The 21,647-nt window shown below is 42.9% G+C and overlaps 2 protein-coding genes across 2 annotated transcripts; both read right to left on the bottom strand.

Moving 5' to 3' along the window:
- Nucleotides 1-1,961: 1,961 nt before the first annotated feature.
- LOC139285196 (homeobox protein otx5-like) lies at nucleotides 1,962-4,278 on the bottom strand. The gene is made up of 3 exons (XM_070905697.1): nucleotides 4,182-4,278; nucleotides 2,848-2,999; nucleotides 1,962-2,600 (listed from the first exon to the last, which is right to left on the bottom strand). The coding sequence occupies exons 1-3, from the start codon at nucleotides 4,276-4,278 to the stop codon at nucleotides 1,962-1,964; spliced, it is 888 nt and encodes a 295-aa protein (XP_070761798.1).
- A 13,231-nt stretch (nucleotides 4,279-17,509) lies between these two features.
- On the bottom strand, nucleotides 17,510-21,584 carry LOC139285004 (proteasome subunit alpha type-6-like). The gene is made up of 7 exons (XM_070905423.1): nucleotides 21,334-21,584; nucleotides 20,716-20,810; nucleotides 19,869-19,950; nucleotides 19,380-19,535; nucleotides 18,976-19,154; nucleotides 18,183-18,277; nucleotides 17,510-18,021 (listed from the first exon to the last, which is right to left on the bottom strand). Exons 1-7 carry the CDS (start codon nucleotides 21,407-21,409, stop codon nucleotides 17,964-17,966), a joined length of 741 nt encoding a protein of 246 aa, XP_070761524.1. The 5' UTR covers nucleotides 21,410-21,584; the 3' UTR covers nucleotides 17,510-17,963.
- Between the last annotated feature and the right edge of the window lie 63 nt (nucleotides 21,585-21,647).

Here is a 21,647-nt window from a genome sequence, read left to right as displayed (position 1 = left end):
AAACATGACACAATGACCCAAGAGTTTTAATGAAGTCGTTTAATGTCTCAGAAACATCATAGCTATCTAGCATGGTAGGTGTGAGACTGGTCGAACACAGGAGACAAATGAAATATACAAAATAATTCATGTCAGAAAAATAAGCAGAGAAGATTATAGTAATGCAAAAGATAAAAGTACAGTAAATGATTAAGAAGCATAAACAGCATTGTATCCTATTACTGCTACTTTTATTGGATAAACCCCTGAGTTGGAAAAAAAAAGAAAAAAGAAGAAGAAGCAGAAACCAGAAAAATATAAACAGAAAAAATAAAAAGTTGGCAGTTTTCTAGAAATTAAGAAAGAGAGAGATTCTGTTGGGTGGAGCGCCTGCGTAACAACTCATTGCCGATACCAGACATGATTGCATTTTCAAGTTTTAATATTTACAAAAGAACAACAAAAAAAAAAAGCATATTAGCAAAGTCCATGTCATATAATGATGATAGTAATAATACTGATAATAATATCAACTTCAAAACAAATTACCACAATTTTTACTTCAACGAATTCACAATTTTTTTTTAAAGTCTAATACAAAAAAAAAAAAAAAAAATCAAACGATACATCAAACACATAAAGTGGTACCCATCACATCTTTACAGGTTGGAGTTGAGAGAGGCACCAAACTCTCTGTGCAAAGGGGGGGCTGCATGGCGGCCCAGTCCCTTCCCTTTCTCTGGTGCAGTCTTCTCTCCCATCAAACACCTCACTGGAGCAGTTTATCAGCAAAAAAAAAAAGTTTATAATAAAGTCATTTGTAGATTCAAGAACTGCTTCAACAATCCGCTAACCTCATGCAAACACTGGATGGAGTGGAGGGAGGGAGGGGGGGTGGGGGGGGGAGTACTCGGCTGCCAATAGCCACAATGAGACCATTGTTGCCCCAAATTGTCTGGAAGTGATCCTATTAAACTAACAATGTATGAGCCATTCTGCTTATGATTTCAACCATGCTCAAAGGCAACAGGTTTGTACTGCAGTCACTTCAGTGACCAACTCTACCCCCTCCGCTTGTATCACACACAGGCTGCAGAGGGTCGGTATCACACAAGGCTACTGGGAATCATCAGCTTCTGTCTGCTAAACATTTTTCATGTGATATTAACTGAGTGGACACCTCCTTCAGTCGTCAGTTCGGGTTAGTTGAGTTAGTTGTTTTGGCTCAAAGGTTTTTGAGTCAGCTCGCTGATGAACAGATGAAAAGCAGCTTCGTAAAAGAAATACATCACAGAAAATACGAGACAAAGTCTAGAAGGAAGAAATAAACATGAGCCTGGGCTGTCGTCGAGTCGAAGGCTGTCTATGCAGTAAACGTGCAGGTCGCTGAAACTGCTGTTGTGCTGCGGCAATTTAACAAAAGCAAAGACAAAGAGCTCTGCTTCAAATGTGGTCCAAGGCCAGTCAAACAGTTTCTGAGTTCAGCTCTATCAAACAAATTAGGTAGACAAGATTTCTATAAACAAAAACTACTGAGCTATCAATCAAAAGGATGCATTCAGCATGTGACAAGTGGCCTCCTTTGTTTAAATTCTCTTGTCATCAGTAAAAAAAAGTTGTATTTAAATCAAAATAATTTCTCTAATCCACTGAGCAGGAGAGTTAAAGCAGTTGTTGTTTCCTCTAATTTGATTTTATTGTACAGATATCGTTCACTACATCTCTTTTCTTACAATCACCAAGCCGAGCATCAACAGATCAGTTTCCTTCCGCACATATTTTTCTTAAACAGCAGAAATGAAGACGTTGTTTCAGCTGATTAGTTCAACTGATGTGATTAATTGATTTCTGTGTCCCGAGGTCTCCTCCGTCTTCTAAAACACACCAGAAGTAATCTTGGATTTTTCACCCTACTTTGATTTTGTTCGATTTCTCACCCCTTCCCCTGTCCCCTTCCCTCCCCAACCCCCACCTCTTGTTATTTACAAGACCTGGAACTTCCAGGAGTTCTGGTCTTTGTAGTCCAGACAGTCAGTGGCATTGAAATTGAGCTTCCAGGCAGCTTGGTCCTTGTAGTCTAGACAGTCGACGGCTCCAAAGCCCAGCGAGGCGGCTGTGTAGCCCTGGGAGGAGAGCGAGGCGGGGGACTGGCTGAGGGGTCCGCCCATTGAGGAGGCTGTGATGGGGCTCAGGGCGCCTCCGGTGCCCGACAGCTGCGGGTGCATGGGGGACAGGTAGGAGCTACAGTCCAGGCCAGTGAAGTAGGAGGACGAGCCTGCGTAGCTCTGGCTGTAGGCTGGGGCCTGGGTGTAGGTCATGGGGTAGGCGGTGGTGCGCTGCATGCAGGGGGTGGTGGAGGCAGACAGGGGGTCTGGCAGCGGGGAGATGGAGGCTGGGCTCCAGATGGACACCGTGGCACTAGCAGAGCTGGAGCTGGGGGTGATGGCGGTGCCTGGAGGAGGGGGTGGGGGGCTGTAGGGTCCATTGGTGGGGTTGGCACTGGCCTCAGCGTTGGCGTCACGAGCAGGAGATGCCTTCTTTTTAGGGGGCCGTGGTTTGGACTGGCCTGTGCTCTGCTGCTGCTGCTGGCGGCACTTGGCACGACGGTTCTTGAACCAGACCTGGAGCGTGGCAGGGGCATCAGGGAGGGGGTCGGTTAGAAAATCAGTACTTCATCATCAAATCCAGAACTTTCAATAAATAGTCAAACTGTAAAAGCTGCTGTTGTGAGGAAACCTGTTATTTCTCTCTCACTCAGAGACATTTCTTTCATTCAGAGGGCCAGTACACAAATACTGCACCAAATACTTATAATATATATATATGGTAATAATATAATACCAAAATACTGCTTTGTATATGTGTTACCTGGACTCTGGACTCGGGCAGGTTGATCTTGAGGGCCACCTCCTCCCTCATGAAGATGTCTGGGTAGCGGGTTTTGGCAAACAGAGCCTCCAGGATGTCCAGCTGTGCGCGTGTGAAGGTGGTGCGCTCCCGACGCTGTTTGCGCGGGGTGTCTACAAGAAAGAAATCAAATGCAAAATAATAATAATAGCAATTATTATTATGTTACCGAAAATATGGCTGATAGCTGAGAAGACGTGTCTGAGTTGGTTCAAACATTTAACACATAAATACAAAAAAAAACATGAGAATTTCGATTGGAAATTTGCTATTAAAAATATTTTTTATTAAAGTAATGTTAATAAAAAGTAATTCAAACATTTTAATGTACTTATGAATCAAGTCAATTATTTTAGTTATTTCTATTGAATTCGCAAATAATAAAACTTCACCCATTATCATTATTAACTGCTCAGAATGTCTAATTTTTATAGAAAATATATTTCACAGAACGTGTCCTGCAAATTACCGGATGTAGAATAAATACTTATTAATCATTTTCACGGGACCACATCGGCACCTCGGGTCATGTAGAGCCACCAGAAGAAATGCAGCGTTTTTATTGGATCGAATAAAATGATATTACAGGCCGTGTGGTTTTATCTTTCACAGGTGAGACTGTCTGAATCGAAACATTCAAAGAGAAGAAACGAAAGTCGCTCCAAAGCGTAGATTCACAATTTTAAAAACGGTCTCAAACTCTAATCTGCGACGAGAGGCCACGCGCTGTAACACGCCTTCTGTCATCGGTGCCAAATCTCGGCATCATTTCGTTCAAAGTCTCCTCTCAAGGAGGACAGATGCCGATCCGAACAATATGAGAAGTGTTCATTGGTGAAAAACATTATGGTTCAAAATGAAACACAATGAGCGTCCTTTAATAAATAGGTTACATGATAAGAGCAACAGATTGGAGTCTGTTTTGATGTTAAGTCCGTGTGAGAACAGCCTGCGAATCCATTCACACACTGTTTTTTATTGTTTTTTGACTCTATAATCCGCTGAACTTATAGGTCAAGTGAACACATGTTGTGATGGCTGAAGAATCAGAGACATCTCTTCATACTCATAAAACATAACCTCACAGCTACATTCAAAAGAAAAATGACGTACAAGTGAACTGGTCGTTGTTTTTTTTAACCGACCATTTTTACGCAAATGATAAAACGACATTTTCCTGTGAATTCCTTCAGTTTCTGCATTTCAAAATCAACTTTTTTTTTTCACTCGAAACAACAAGTTTAAATTATTGAAGAACAAAAACGTACAGTCATAAGTCACAGGCCATTACTTACTGGGGTATCCAACGGCGGAGTGGAGCAGATCCATGCCCGGGCCGGACAGCGTTAACCCGTTCACGGCGTAATGGGGTTGCTTAATGTAGGACATCATGCCTCCTGCCGGCTTTAAAACACTCCCTCACTCCCTCACTCTCTCTCTCCTTCTCTCAGACCGGGGGCCGGGTCTCCTAGCTAGTCTCCAGGGGGTGTCTCTCTCTCTCTCTCTCTCTCTCTCTCTCTCTCTCTCTCTCTCTCTCTCTCTTTTTTTTTTTGCTGTCACTCCCTCCCTCTCTGTTTTTCTTTTTCCCTGAGTTGTTTGTCCCTCAGTTGTTGTTTTTGATTTTTTCCTTGCTGGCCTTCTCCGTCACTATCTTTGCGTGCTGCTCTGACTCAGTGCCGCTGAACGAACCAGGCACCTGTGGTTCCAACTGTAGTTGTGACGGCGGTGAGTCCTCGCACCTGTTTGAACCTGACACCGCTGATTTAGGGAGCGGCTGTATATTCTATGCTTCCTCTATCCAGATAGGAGGAACAACAGCAACTAAAATCAACCCGAGACTATAAATTAAGACACCTCATTAAATAAATGATAACGGCTAACTGAACAAGACCCGTGCTGCGATGCGGTTTCTTCTTCCAAGTCGTGCGTAATGGCGGTGCGCACCGACGTCGCCAGGTGAAAGGTACCAAAAGCAGCAGTTCGGCCGTCCGCGGTCTGATGGGTGCTGAAAAGTGTAGGGGCCCCTGACGGTACCTGGTCCCTGAGGAGAGGATCTGGATCTGCAGAGTGGACAAGTGAGGCGAGCAAGAAGAGGCTGGCTAATTAGAAGTAACTTCTTACCCAAGTAGACACCCAGAGCCCTCCCTCTCTCTCTCTCTCCCTCTCTCTCTCTCTCTCTCTCTCTCTCTCTCTCTCTCTCTCTCTCTCGAGCGCGCTCACCCAAACACACGCGCGCGCACACACCTATATTGTCCCTATGTATTCATATTGGGCCTGTAGTGTTCAGGGGGATAATTTGACGCACGAATATGCTTCTTCACGGTTTATTTTATGCGTCTCTTATATGTAACTGATCCAGCAGCGCTGCCACAGACACCCGCTGATATGCAGTCTGCATATAATTAGTAAAGATTCATTTGAAACACGCAATAATTAAAAAAAAAAAAAGACAGAATGCGTCTGTTCGGGTGTATAAAGTTTGCCTCATACAGTTATAGTGAACGATAGGCCGCCTTCTGGTCTGGTCTGAGAGGACCACAATGTTAGCCTTTTCGAGTCTTTTCCAGGTTTTCATTGTTATGATCGAAATTGGCCTCCTAAAATAATTGGGCGACCCTGTCGGAGTGTGGAGGCAGAAGGAGAGCAACTGAGAGGCGGACAAGGGGGTACAGGCCGGATTAGAAGCAGCAACAAAGACCGCGTTGTTCTGCTATTAAATCCCCTTCTGATCCCCAACATGCTCCCTCCGGCCCATTCATCCATTCATTCACTACTGTCGATAATAATATAAATAATATTAACACTTATTATAATAATAATAATAATAATAATAAAAATAATAAAAAGGTGTGATTTACATAATTTATTGGCAGACTTATATAAATATTCCTGATGTAAATTCATGTACATATGTGTTGATATTTGACATCAAGCTATAGGAGACGATGATGTGTTCTACAGACATAAATTAACAGCGTGTTGCACTTGAAAAGAAACAAAATAAAATGTTAAATAACTGAAATAATGAGCAGGAGAGGTATCAGTTCATCAGTTGTACACTTTCTTTAAGGCTTTTTATAAATGTATCTTGTATCTTAGACATTAAATAATGCAACAAACACCAGAGTGAACTGTAGTTATAATTAAAGGTAATTTCGTTTAATCATCTTGTACATTTCTATAGAATATTAACTATCAGGGGGCCTCGGGGGGTTTGTGTGTGTGTGTGTGTGTGTGTGTGTGTGTGTGTGTGTGTGTGTGTGTGTATTGTCGTGTCTCTCTCGGGGCTGTAGTTTGGCCTGTGCCATCCTCTGCTGCAGGACAATTTCACAGTGTCCAAAGCCGATTCTCTGCGCTTGTTAATTGAATCGGATTTCTTATAGTTTAAAATCCACACACACACACACACACACACACACACACACACACACACACAGACAGACCCATGTAGCTACAGCCCAAACTGTATAAGGGGTTTATCTAGCTCTGTAAAGCCAACGCGGAGATATAAAGACACACACAGAGCGACAGAGAGACTTTACCGGCGTGTTTGAACGTTTCTAAATCTCGAATAAAATGTCTTCACCTGCTGAGGTGAGAGTGTGTGTGTGAGTAGGCCTTAGTCGGCTGAGTGTAGGAGGCCTGTGTGTGTGTGTGTGTGTGTTTGGATACCTTCTGTCTCCAGTGGACGCCTCACCTGCTCACATCCAGGTACGCTTTGTTTGTTTGTTTGTTTGTTTTGTTGTTGTTGTTGTTGTTCTAGCTTGAGCTAAACTAGCCGACAGCAGGACAGGTAGCCGAGCTCGAGCTAACTGTGGGGAGTCGGACGACAAGAATGTCTCGAGACCTCCAACTGACAGAAAGAGAGGAAACAAACAACAAGCGGCGGGAAGAGCGAGACCTCAGAGCGCGCGACACTGCGCGCAACACTGCCGTGCACGCGCGCACTTCACGAAGCTGCTTTTCATTTTCTTCTGGAGGAGTTTATTCTTATCATTATCTCCACGACACTTCCGTGATATTTTTGATTTAAAGACACAAATCGATCAGGCCTGTCGCCATGTTGGTGACTTTCAGCTGCGATAAATGCCTTTTTTCTGAGGGCCTGTCTTTTTTTTTTATTTCAGCAGCAGCCTCTTTATGTTTTACTAATAAAGAAGAACAATAATACAAGATGCCGCGGGATAATTATAGGCCGAAAATGTCGTAATTAATCAAGTCATTACCCTAATCCATGATCAATCGAGTAAATGACTATGGGAACGGAATACACACACACACATATATATTCATTAAGTCTGGATGAATACAAGAGGCCTATAACCGTCCGTGCGTGCCGATAGTACATGATAAATACATCTCTGGTCCTCTATATAGATCTAAAAAAAATATTGTTAAATTGTAAAATATCGGGAAAAAATAGAACATGACTGTTGCTTTTGAGCAACTTCCCAAATCCTGACAATGAAAGTGATCTATGACAGATGCCATTGTGAATTAAACTCTAAATTCCTACAGTGACACATGGGTTACACTCACTTGGTAGAGTAACAGCAAACAGTCACACACTGTAAGTTCATACAGAGACAGAAACACAATGATTTGTTCATTAGGTTTAAATCACCTGCAACGAATCAAACAAGTTACCGGAAACTCTGGTATCAGACAGGATTCATGAAGCCGGTTTTCTTTTTTTTTTAGTTTGAAAAGTTTAATCTAATATGCGCATATGCATAATTAAAAAGGGAGGCATGTCCTGAGATAAGTACTACATATTACATATTAATGCTCTTTAAGATGTGTTTTATTGTTTCATGACATGTGATGTTTTTGGGGAAATTGCTCTGTGATGAAGGACTGCGGGCAGTTTGGACGCACTAGGACCCAGAGCAGACGCAAATTAAGGACAACCAGCACATAAGAGGCTTAGTACATCTAATCTATACTCCTACACACACACACACACACACACACACACACAGCATTTCATAAACATCCCATTTTGAAACAAGCACGCATACACGTCCCAAAGGCAAACACAGCCATTGTATTTTCATTTAGTTTTCATTTTCTCCAAACTCTTTTATTCCCCTTGTTGACCTCAACTTCCATCCCACTTCGCTGGGAGAACATTTGCCCATATGCTCCACTATTTCTCTCGTCCCATTTCATTAGCAAACGTGTATCCACGCGTCCTTCAATGAACTAAGAGGCAGAGAGCGAACTGCTCGCTCATTCCGGACAATCGCAGTCAAAACGGTGGAAATGCTCACACTGCATATCTGAGTGATGCTGAACTTTTACTGTGAAATCAGTCGTACAGATCAAAACTGGGAAAAAAAAAAAAAAAAGGATTTCAAATTGAAATTAAAATGAAGTTCGACTGCAACACAATCCTCCCTCCTGAAGCTGGGCCCCTTTTCATTAATAGAAACTACAGGCCCGGATTTCTTTCTTTCTGTTTCGTTTGACAGAAAATTGAGAAACTGAATTTTCCCAGAATCCTCCTGTGATTCCAGTGAACCAATGTTTGTGTGTGTGATGATGATGATGCTGATGAGGAAAACATGAAAAGAGGAAAGACCTCCTGATCGTGTGTGTCTATGTCTCCGTTTAGATGATGATGATGGACATGACATAAACCAAAAAAACCATCACGTCCTAAAAGACCCAAACACACACACACACACACACACACACACACACACACACACACACACACACATTATATAAACACACAAACACTTTTCCAGCTGTTAAGTACCTCTGACATCATGTTGTTCGATACACACACACTGTATTTTTGTATGTCTGTGTGTGCACACTGTGTGTTTATAGTGTATGTGTGTATGTGTGTGTGTGACAGTTACACACTCTCACACACACACACACACTCACACACACGCACGCACAGAGTTCAGCCGATTTATCATAATATGCTTTATCTGAAAAGTAAGTATCTTACCTCGGGATAAAGGGAGGAAAGAGGGGTTTGTGGCCAGATTGACAGAGGAAGGGTGGATGGAGAGAACCGCGCGCTCTCTGCACAGCGACAGAGAGCAGGACCTGCACTTCTGTGGCTGGATCGATCACTATTGATAAGGTAACTGAGCATTATGGGACGGGAAGGAGCGGCAGAGAGGGCCACAGTGCTGTGTGTGTGTGTGTGTGTGTGTGTGTGTGTGTGTGATGGAGAGGCAGGCCGAGTGAGAGGCAGACCAGGAGGAAGGCTTGTGGCGCTTACTGTGAGGGACTGGTGGACTGGTCAAAGTTGCTACTGGAGGAAACTGGGCGGAAAGTTACGGATGGGGTGGGGTGGAAGGAAGGAAGAGCAGAGGAGCGTTATGATAAAACGAGGCAGAAATAAGTGGAAGGAGAGAGAGAGAGAGGGAGGGGGGCAGATGGGGAAGGGGGTATGGGAGGGGCGTTGGGACAGACCTGGTCCGAGTTTACTGAGGGTCTTGCTGTGAATTTTGTCTTGCTTTTGTTTTAGGTTTACTATTGATAGGCTGCCATTTTGCAAATTGAGTTTGGTTTGACTGTTTCTTCTAAACCAAATCATATCATGCGACTGTCTATATGCTCATATAGTTCAAAACTGTGTGTGTGTGTGTGTGTGTGCGCGTGTGTGCGCGCGCGTGTGTGTATCGAGGTCAGTGTGTGTTAACTCCTCATTAAAGTGATGTGAGGATTACTCTGCGTGAGTCCAGACCGGACCATGTGTCTCTCTGCACTCCCATCTACAGCAACACAATGGGCCACATGAAATCAAGGTCCCATGCAGGTTACATTAAATGGCCCTGCTGTTAGACCGCCATTACATGCCATTAGTGTATATATGTGCAGGAGCATGCGTGTGTGTGTGCGTGTGTCCATTTAGCAGGACGTGGCTTGTCAGCAGCCTGTCATAGGTCTAGGCTAAAGATAAACTCAGGCTGTGGTCTCTTATATAATGATATACGTGCTATATACAGTATACTTATATATAACCTACAGGGTTATATACAGTCATAGAACAGTTGTGTCGGTTACTAGCACTGAACTACACCAGTAAAAACCTTAATTGCTTAGGTTTACACATTCATAGTGCACCTCACATTATAAACCTAAAGTATATTTATAATTTTACTTTTAAATATGTTTTAAATGCACCATATTATCCACCATATGCTGACGATGGAAGTTAGTTGTACTGACCGTGACCATGTTTTGGGAATTACGAAGTATTTTATTTATTTGTTTCTAAAAAAAATAAAAAATAAAAATAATAATGTAAATATAAGTATAGTAAAAATTTCCCGCATTTATGTTTTCACACAATTCATGTCTGAGAGAAAAAGCTCAAACCCATCTGTTATATTCATTCATCCAACTTATTTTTAGATGTTTCTTGTACACACTTCCAGCTTTTTATCAACTCAGAGTAAAGACAAACAAGGAACATACAACTTTGTGACTGTTTGTGAGAAAATTACCAACAAACTGGCCACAAACTGTGGTTGGGGTCCCGTCCCTTGAGGGCCTTTGATCAGGCAGGGAAGTTGATTTAGTGACAGTTGTAAGAACAGCCTGTAGTCAGTAGTTACTGAACAAGGCTGAGGTGTGTTAACCAGCTGAGAACTGGATGGTTGTGAAGGTAATCTACGTGGTTGTTGTTTTTTTCTGTTATTGGAACACATTTCACAGCATCTATAAAGGACTTGATGGTCTTCATCCTATATGGGACCCTGATAAAACTCCTTGTGACAGAAGAGTCTGACCATGAGTTCATCTGTAAATAATGTCTGGCCAGCATCTTGATCAATTTCACAGACAGTAGGACCCCCGCTGCGTCCATGTGTGTGTCCTGCTGTCTTCTGAGGGTAGACAGATCGCTAATCCACTGCAGACGGCAGCAGGTCGGGTGTGTACGCTGTGTGTGTGTGTGTGTGTGTGTTCGCTGTCATCATTTAGCCCCCTCCTTGACCACTGTCTGGGGTTTTAGTAAGTTAACACCTGTTCATGCCCTCATACTCATACACATGTAATAAGATAAGCTGAGCAATTTCAGTTGCATTTGCATATCCAGACTGTTATCAGACCATGTGATACTGTTTTATTCTAATACTTGAAGTGCATCAAATGTTTTTGCATTAATTATCTACTGTAATAAAAAGCAGCTCCATGATCTTTTTCAATGGCAAAAAAAAAGTATGTACATATTTCTTTACTGTTATATACTCACAGATAATTCATAATTATATGTTATTATAATTCATGAAACAATCTTTTAAGTCAAAACTCTACAGATTTAAAAAGAAAAAGAGAAATAAAGATTACAAATTTGAAAATGGACAATAAATAATAAATATAAAACATTTGATGTATTTTGTTTGGAAGACAAAGTTTTTTTCTTCTTCTTAAATTAGATGATGCACCACTTTGTAAAGAAAGAAGTTATCCAGCATTTAGGCAGACAGGTGTATAGACAAGGTGCAACACACACACACACACACACACACACTCAGTCACACACACACACACACACACACACTCAGTCACACACAGTCTTCAACTTGTTAAAACAAAGCTCATATGTGCATCCATGCGTGGTTTTATATGCACTGCCTTATGCAGGGCTGTGTGTGTGTGTGTGTGTGTGTGTGTGTGTGTGTGTGTGTGTGTGTGTGTGTGTGTGTGTGTGTATGTAAACCCCCTCTGGGCATGTGTTCTGGGAGCATGTGTATGGTGGTGTGCTGGTGTAATGCGGGTGGGGTGAGTTTGTGTGTGTGTGTGTATAGCGTGGTACAGTAGCTTGTACCCCCCCCCCCCCCCAACCCCCCGCCCCCACCTGCGCCCCCACTACCCCATATGGCAGTAGACAGCAGTAGTAATCATGGAAGTGGAGCAACAGGCCCTGAGCCTCACTAATCCTCTGCCACACTCCGACACGTGCCACACCGATGCATATACCCACCCAACAGACACACACACACACACACACACACACACACACACACACACACGGTTATAGCAGACACCATTTATGCATACACATGACAGACACACCACACGCACAGCAGCACACCAACGCATACACCGACAGAATAGAGTAGAGCGAACTGAATAAAAGACAGGTGGACTGAACAAACCCAGGATTAACTTGCATCATTAAGAAGACTGTGTCAAACACACACACACACACACACACACACACACACACACACACACACACACACACATCTTGTGACTTGCAGTCACTACTTGGCATGCAGGACCCATAATGCACCATCTCTCACTCTATCCACAGGGTGAGTTTTAAATTGCACACAATTTAAACGTAATCTTTTTACTTTTTATGAAGCTATAGCGTGCATGTTAATTCAAAACCCAAGTGCAACACACAAGTGCAACACACAAGTGCAACATGCTGGTAGAAAATCACAAAGAGTGCTTTTTCAACGACCATAAGCACCTTGCACACACAAACAGAGTCACACACACACACACACACACACTCGCTGCGACACACACACAAAAAAACCTTTTAACTGTGACGCACGAGGAGACAGGGCTACAATGGCTCTCTTATTGTTAATTGGCCGTTTAATCCCGAGGAATGCGTCTGATTAGTACCCGCCGGTGGGTCAGGGTCTTACTCAACACTCTCCTTCACAATGGACATGCTGTAACAGAGATCTGGGAGCAGGAACACACACACACACACACACACACACAAACGCACACTCACACATGGACAAAGGTGTGCCACATACACATTCGGAGCGCACACAAAGAAATACACAATCAAGCATCAATACATGTGTGTGTGCAGACACGTGGGGCGCGCAGTGGCCTCACATACCCCCCTCCAAAGTGACCACACGTATACAGCCGTGTACCCAGCATGCAACTTCACTGAGGATGAACGACAGTCAGATGCCGGAAATGGGATTCTGAAAGATTGAGAGGCTTTTGAGGGGGCTAAAATAATAACCAACACACCTCACCCTTACATTTAGCTGCATGTGTCGTGTCCATTGCTAACCCTGCAGAGTCTTCAGTCGCTCATTTAAAGGCCGCACCAGACAGAGGCAGAGAGAAACTGGTTTGCAAAATTAGCATCAGAACCTAGCTAGCCTGCTAGCTCGCAAACCAAAATCAAAGCTCATGTAAGAACACACAGTTACACCTTTTATTCCATCAAGATAGTAATTGACTATATGCTACACAACAAGGCTTGTGCACCACAATTTTTTTAGCATGCTAGTTAAGTATTTCATCAAACTGCATTAGCTTAAAGGACGGCGTTCTCCTCTTCAAAGGCCTCTGATTCACCTCGCTGCCGTTGAGGGAAATCACTTGGATTGTGTGCAGTTTCGCTGTGTTAGATGCCGGTGTGACTGGGCCCTAGTGTTTGTTTTGGGGTCAGGGTGAGGGGTGATGCTTAGTGCATGCTGCAGTGGTCTGCATGCATCACAGAGTGCATTGTGCCTATTTACTGTAGTAAGAAATTAGAAGACATCTTTAACTGTTACCAGGAAGGGATGGATAGAAGAAACACACAGAGAAGGGGATGATGGGACGGTCAGACTGGTTGCAGGCAGGTAGGTAGGGTCAGAGGTGACAATGGTCTACGTGTGTGTGCTTCCGCATGTGTGTATTTGTGTGTGTGTGTGTGTGTGTGTTCTGTAGGAGGTCCAGGCAGGCTGCATCACTGCTGACACACTGCTGCTGGTAAATCCAGCTTAGTGTGTCTAAAAGAGGACTACGAAATCTGCCACAGGGCCCCTAATGCTAGGGCCGCTGTCACCCTCAATCACTCACACACACCTAATCCCCACGCCGTGACCCAACACACACACACACACACACACACACACACACACACAGCCTGGCTACCCGATGCACTGGGCCCATTCAGCTTGGCAGGCAGTCCCAGTACCAGGAGACACCAGCCACAGGGTCAACATTTCATATTGGGGGAGGGAGGAAGGGGGTGAGGGCAGAGAGGAAGGGAATGTGGTGTGGAGGACCAGGAGTCGGAGGATTTTGGGGCGAGGAGGTGGTGAACAGGTGGAGGTAGTGGTCGTGGTGAGGCAAGAGCAGATAGAGGGGCAGAAATAGGAAGGCTGAGGTGGCTGAAGAGGTGGAAGGTTAGGATGTGGGGAGGGATAAGCACAGCCATGGGGAGATGGTTTGGTAATAGATGTGAGGTGAGGAAGTACAGGAAGTATAGAGTAGGTGCAATGAAGACGAATGAAGGTTGTTGAAATCAGATTATTATTGACAGATATTATAGCCAAAATAACGAATTGCAGTTAACTGAATTCAGCTGGTCATCCAGGTACAAATAATAAAATGAAATATATATAAATATGAAAAGAAGAGACTGTCCGGTCAGTCAACTTATGTGTTAAGTACAGATTGACATAATGCCAAGAGTGAGGAAATAAGAACTTATCGAATTTAAAGCTGCTATACTAATTTTTATAATATGTGAAAGCTTGTTTCAGCTTGTTCATCTGTCCGACCCACACACCTTTTCAGTTCACTCTCACGGTTCTCATAGCGCTGTGCTCGGTCGCAGCAGGCTCGGCGCTAAAAAACACAACCTGCTCAACACCAAACGGCAAACAGACAGAGTTAGCAACAGTTAGCTGGTGAATATATTGGAGCATTTAGCAACAAAAGCCAGATATATTTCCCTCATGACTCGGTAGAGACCAAAAAACAGGTAAAAAACGAGTGAATATTGGACTTACACTTGGCAGGTGGACAGAAACAAGTCAGCAAATGAATAATAATGTTGCTCTGTAAAGTTTGGATGTGTAAATAAGCAACTGTTGGCTAACAAGTTCACAATATCAGCTAACATTAACGTCACAACTTAGTTCCGCTGCCCCCAAATGGACAAAAAAATCAGTAATTGCAGCTTTAAGTGAGTGGTTTTAAATGATAAGTGTGGCATGGTTTGCGTGAGACTACTTAAATTCTTCCTAAACAGGAGATACAAGTGTAGTAATTTACCAACCAATGTTACAATCTCCAAAAACCTTGTTGTCCTTCTTTTGATGTTCGACACGGCCTCAGTAACACCTGACAATAGGCCTTTTTAAGAGCAGGCATTTTGACTCGTCATATTATGAAAAGCATGTGTTACAAAAATATATTAACGATGGCTCTGTTCAATTCAAGTGTTCCAGTGAGCCAGCGTGCACAATACCAGGACCCTGAAACTGAAGCAGCTAAATGGAATTCAGCCATCACTCATTTCATCATTTACACCTGTGCTTTTCCCAGTGTGACACGTCAAAATGTCTTCCATAAAAAATAAGGTAAAGCGGTCAGGTGGGTCAGGAATGTGGATGAAGGGTGAAGAGGCATCTCAGAGTCAGCTTGTGAAACAACTCACACATGCATGACCTGTATGCATAATGAACAACATACAACTTCATGATCCCTGTGGCAACATGGTGACATGCTGTGCTGATTGCCGTGGCTCTGGAGGATCTATCTATCGCCCATGTTTTTTGTTTTTCTTGATGCCTGTTGGTGCTAACAGTGGTTCTCTTTTTCTTTTGTGTTCTCCCAGGTCTATCATGTGCATGCAGTGCCACACACGAGGATGAAGAGACAAACACGAGACATGCGCAGCTTCAAGTCACCAGCTAGAACAACAACCTTCTTTCCAAATATCCTGTTCTTTCTCTGGATAAACCTGAAGTGCAAAGTACATGTATATGACTCTTGTTTTGGCTTTACCCATCAGGATGGCTGTTGGCATGGGGGTTAATGTTTGGATTTGTACCTTTACATACAGACTTTCTTAATCTAAGAAGACATGAAAAGCTTCGGCCTCTGACACAGAGAAGAATTAAGTTAAGACGCCTATCAATGTAACTTAGGATCGTCTTGCACTAGTAGCTTTAAGGAGACTAGCGAGGCTTTTTGCTGCTCTCACTGAAAATCACTAATTCAAGCCTCTCAGCCTAAATCCTAATTGTGTCTGCAAACAAACTGAGGATCCACCGTTTAACATACCCTCTTCTCAGTCCCAGAAGTGAGTACTTGTGACTAGTCTGATTTGTCTGTTCTTTTTAATGACTCTATAATATCATTCTTACCTTTTAAAATGATTCAGCCTGCAGAATCACAACATGTAACTCTATCATGTGGATCTCACATAGATACTGCAAGCGTGGAGTAATTGTTTAAGTCAAAGCTAAGGCACTGAATTCTGGGCAACTCTTGTAATTTCCAGATTTCTGTATATAAGTTGTAAAACTCTTATTCACATAATGACTCAACCAACGCCTTGCAGGTAAGTACGAATGGGAAAAACTTTTATGTTAAATATAAAATTTTGTAAGTAATCAAATTCTGTAAATCCACAGCATTTTCCTGCAATGTGTTAAATACAAAACAAGAATAAAAGCAGACTTTCACCGCAGTTCTCTGTCATTCTGTGTTCATGTTTAAGTCCAGAAATGCTTATACATTCAGATTGCAAGTAACATTCAGTAATCGAACAGGACAGTGATCCGTATTCTCAGATTGGTGGGTCACTGTGGTGGAAACTCAGAGTGACGGACAGCACACGCACGTACACACACAGAGGCACACATAACAAGATGACGTGCCAGGATTGGCTGTCTGAAACGCACACGCGCGAACACACGCAATCTCTGAAGACTAGGAAGTGTGATTGTTTACAAGAGTCAAAATAGGTTTCCCCAATTAGAAAAGTACACACAGAAACACTGTTCTGAAATTCTGCTGCGAGGAAGTTGGAGGAGACACAACATTGCCATCTAGTGGTCATTTGAAGTAGCTCAGGATAACCAACAGTACAGTGGACACGGAACTGGAGAGCCAGCGATGTGGACATGCCATATATATTTCACTATAATATAATGTACTACAACTGTCATTGCTGCTAAAAGTAAACAGTAACAGTAAAAGTAAGACAGCATGTTCTGTTCTGAGCCTTCATCGACTTATTTCTAAATCCACAATATTATTTGTTGGAATAAGTTGGGGTCCCTTCTTTGCCCTCTAGATCAGCGGTTCCCAACCTTTTTCTTAAGGGACTCCTATTTTACCATTGTACAGACACTGACGACCCTCACCCACATATAAAGGGGGAAAAGTAGCCTACTTCTTTTAAAATTTAACCTAAATAGTGAACGTAATACCTGCAGGAAGTTTGTGTAAAACTATCAATTTGTATAAATATCTGAACAGACTATTTCCTCTGGATATTGCAAAGTATTTCAATATATTTCTGTATTATGATTTTCTTTTAATTTCACCATCATACACGTTTTAAGAATCCAAGCATCCTGGCTTTATAATACATAAATAAACATATAAACTTCAAAAACAACCCTTCAGTTTAGTTGTGTTCTTCACAGAAATGCGTGTATATTATATTTTATATATATTAAAAAAATGTTACACCCTTACAATCAAACTGGCTTCACGAGGTATTATTAACACCTCACAGATGCCATCTGCTGTTCAACAAAGGGAAATGTTGTTTAATCAGGATATTTGGGAAATAAACCTGAACTATCAATTTTAGTATCAAGCCAAAACATCTTTTAAACATTTAATTTAAAGCAAAACAGGACAGTGTTCATGGTCTTCTTTTCTATTCAAATTTATTATGACAGGTGTTGACAATGAAGTGTGGAGCTGATAACAAGGCTGGTGTTACAAACATACAGTGTTAAATAAACAGAATGACAAATATTCTGCTCACATCCAAACAAAACCGGCAGGAGTCAAACCCTTTGTATTTCAAACATCTGTTGCAAAGTATTGAGGTGGAATGTGTTGCTTGTGTTGTCCACTAAAGATGGTTGCCAGATCAGAATTTAAACATTACTTGTGTATGTAAATTGAATAAAAGAAGAAAGCCCACTGGAAATGTCATGTGAAACACTAGGAATCAACCCTTCACCAATCCTTAATAATGGAGTTTCTTCTTCAGGTGTGCATGGTTAACCTCCCCGGAAACACGGGTGAAAGATTGTGCCGTTAAATGAAATCAAACACTATGATGAATCACGGTCAAGTGTGTGAGGGCACCTTTACTCCCGCTCTGCTATGGCAACCAGGTGGCCTTCTATCTCTTCGTCCAACAGCGTCCTGCATGAGGAAGGAAGGAAGGGAATATGAACCTAAATACATGGCGAGGTAAAATGTCTCAGTGTTTTAAACATCCATCATCATCTGTGCAAACTCATCATACAACTCACAATAAATCGTCTGATCTTCAGCAGATTAAAAGTAAGTCTGAGTGAAGTTACCTGAACTTCGGTTTTTCCTTGGTGACCACCCCGACCTCCAGCTCACTGGCCTTGAAGTCCATGGACAGGACAGAGGACAGACATGATATAGCCAACTGCAAAGACAGAAAGCTAAGTGAGTGCGCTGATTAGCTCAAATACATAGATGTTATTTTCCGCCAAGGTAACTCTGAGAAATCTAGCAGTGGATTTAAGGAAGTGAGGGCAATTTGTCCTCCGATCTCAAGTGGACAGCTCTAACACCAGGTGTGAATGCACCCATGACGCATTGAGGACGCATTGAGAACAGATCGCTCAGACCACATTCGGAGGTGGTCTGGGCCGCATACGGCCACATTCTTTTAGCAGTGTGTACGCGAATGCAAGAATAACTGAGCTAATTAGCTAAAGGCAGCTACAGTTAGCAACAGTAAAGCTTTCTGTCCATCAGGAAGCTCCGTAAATCACCGAGAGTTGAGGCAGAGCAGCCGGAGGACATCGGGGGGAAAACAGAAAATATTTTCTCCATAAAATACGATCCATTTTCATCAAAAGCAGTGAATAAAGTTGTGTTTTTGTACAGTAACCAGCGAGGCACAGCCCCCAGAAACACGTTAATGCCAGGTGTGAACAGCTGTCCGCTTGTGATCAGATCACCCAGGACGCAAGTTAATACCAGGTCTGAACAGGGCCTTAGGTCTTTCGGTTCATCAGGACCAGTCTACTCTTTCTTCTCTGGACTACAGATTCACCAGAGTCTTGCTCACATGTCCATCTGGTTCACGCAGCTCTGTTTAACTACATTTCACTCTACCTGTACTGTCCTGTCGTGGGTCAGTTCAGGCTTTTTCTTCAGTTTCTTCTCCAGGTAGCTGTTGGCCTCTGATTGTTTGGCCCCGACAGCTGTGGCTCTGAAGCCACAGTAGTAGCCTGCCGGGTCACATTTATACAGGACAGGACCCTGCTGGGGGTCCATAGCCACCAGGATCATACCTGCGGAAGAGGAAGGAGACAGAGAGGATATATTATGTGAATTTACTGTATGTTTAGCCATTTTTAATGATTCCTGATGTCCCTTTCACTTCAGTGGCTGTCCAGTTTTTTGAAACTGGCCATTCAGAAAGTAAAGGGAATAAAGTCACAAGATAGTTAAATGAAATAAAAAACCAAAGACAAGGTAACAACGTCCTGAGCTGAGACATCAAGCTCCCCACTCACAGCAGCCTAGAGGCCTCATTTCGGCGTTTTGCGTGTAGACCTGGGAGATGTCCGCCAACCTGCGACACAACATGTCAGCCACGATGTCGTAACCAAACTTATATTTCCATTCTGCAGCCTCCACTCGCGCCCGGTGAACCTGCGAACGACTGTCCCCTGCACAAGACAGAAGAGCGGAGAGAGTGGAGCTTTTTAACAACATCAAATGAATATGATCTTCCAGACGCAAGAGTAAAACGTGTTTTAATGTCTCATAAACAGCACTTTACACTTGTGCTGTGTGTATTGTGTGAATATGTATCATCCTTAGTTAAAGAAAAGAGAAAAGGCCAGGCGTTCTGGTGTGAGATGAAACAGAAGTCACTTTAGCCCTCACATTTGTTCATGGTCATTAAATCAAAGTATCACAGGTACCTGAACTATTGTGTCTGTCTGTCTGTGTGTGTGTGTGTGTGTGTGTGTGTGTGTGTGTGTGCGCTGAATACTTACCATTGTGCCCCGTCATCACACAGCCAATGCGAGGGGTTAGTTTGAACATGTTGGTGACAGTGGAAGAGTCCAGCAGCTTGTCCTGCAGTCAGGAGACAGACAGAGCGTCAACATCAACATGTCACTCTGCACATGAAAATATCAACGCTGCATTTATAACAAACAATTAACTAGTTATCTCAGCGCTGTTTGTCTCAGATTACCTGCCTCGTCTCTACCCCATCCCTCCCTCTGCTCATCCCTTCCATATTCAATTCCAGGTGCCGTCTGGGGGCCCACACTGAGTCTCGCTCCACCCTGGTCTTCAGTATGTCCTCCCAGACCAGCCTAACAAACAACCTCCTTCTTCCACCCACACTCCTCCCCTCCCCTTTACATCCATTCATCTGTCTTTTGACATCCAATACCTCCAGAATTTCCAATAAACCTTTAAATGACATATTGTTGTGGCGTGGTCCTTGCTAGTGAAAGCTAATGCTATTAGTCGTGCAGATATATTAGGTAACTCAGATGTGTCTTGGGCAACGTTTGACACAAACTCTTCTAATATTTGAATTTCGTGTTACACAGAGCTGTGAATGCAAACATTTGGCAATGTTGCTTTACCTTTGCTATCCATTATCACGCTTGAACTTACTTAGGATCACTCGTCCTTTATTAGATGTTGAAACTGACAGGAGAGATGGACAAAATACAACTCTGATTTAACGTTAGTAGCTTGGTAATGTGAGAACTGGCATTTTTACAGCAAAAAGCTGGAATCATGACTCCTGTGAGGCGTCACTGTTTCGCTTGAACTCAGATCATCATCATCCAAATGAGTGTGTGTGTGTGTGTGATATCTTACAGGTATCTTCTTCTGTGTGACCACCACAACGCTGTCTGTCCCCCGGATCCCCACAGAGGTCAACCCACTCTGGGAGATGGCTTTGAAGGCATACTCTGCAGGACAGCCACATGTGACAGGCAGAAAAGGGAAGAGAAAGTGTTAAATGTAACACAACACATGACGTTTTATACTGTTTATGAGCGTTTATGCATGTTTGCTCCTTCACCAACAACACACCGGTATTATGAAGCTAATTTTAAGGAAGCAAAGTAACATTAGCTCAACATTTTCTGGGCTACTCGCACTACAAATAATGAAAAGTACCTAGCTACTTCACTTTAACAATCTTAAACACGTGACATGATACCCAAAGTTTTTTTTTTTTTTTTAAACTTTATAATAGTGGTGTGTTTAAATAAAAACTTTAAAAAAAAAAGAGAGAACTCGGGTGTAAATGTTGATGCTAACTGCACCCAGACACAGCCGGTCATGCTAACCTCTTTAGCTACACGGTGATATTGTTGCAGTACTGTGTGTATTATTCGTAGTAACTGTGCGTTGTAAAGGTAGTAGATGTTAACAGATATAACGATGCTCCGGGACTGAAACACGGGGGGGGGGAAACGTCTCTCTTACCGACTTGGTAGAGGCGGCCCTCCGGTGAAAATATGGTGATGTGTCGGTCGAAACCTGCGTTTGAACCGCGGGACATTTTCTTTCTCCTCGTGACGTCAGATGAACTTCACAGCACTTTATGTGTCTTTAAATCCTCCCGAAAGCTCGACTGTCCTCTTCTTTTAGATCAGCAACTGGGAACCAGCATGTCTTCAGTGCTGCTGCTGAAAGAGAGGCAGGATAATGGAGTAACTTCCCGGAGAGGTTTTTTTACTTTCTCTTTCAGTTTTTTGGGCGCAGCTTCGTGATCTCGGCCGCGCTTCTCTGCTATTGGA

Source organism: Enoplosus armatus, chromosome 5, assembly GCF_043641665.1.
Source record: "Enoplosus armatus isolate fEnoArm2 chromosome 5, fEnoArm2.hap1, whole genome shotgun sequence".
Classification (NCBI taxonomy): Eukaryota; Metazoa; Chordata; class Actinopteri; order Centrarchiformes; family Enoplosidae; genus Enoplosus; species Enoplosus armatus.
The sequence above is the reverse complement of the archived record's forward strand: the minus strand, read 5'-3'. Positions and strand labels throughout refer to the sequence as shown.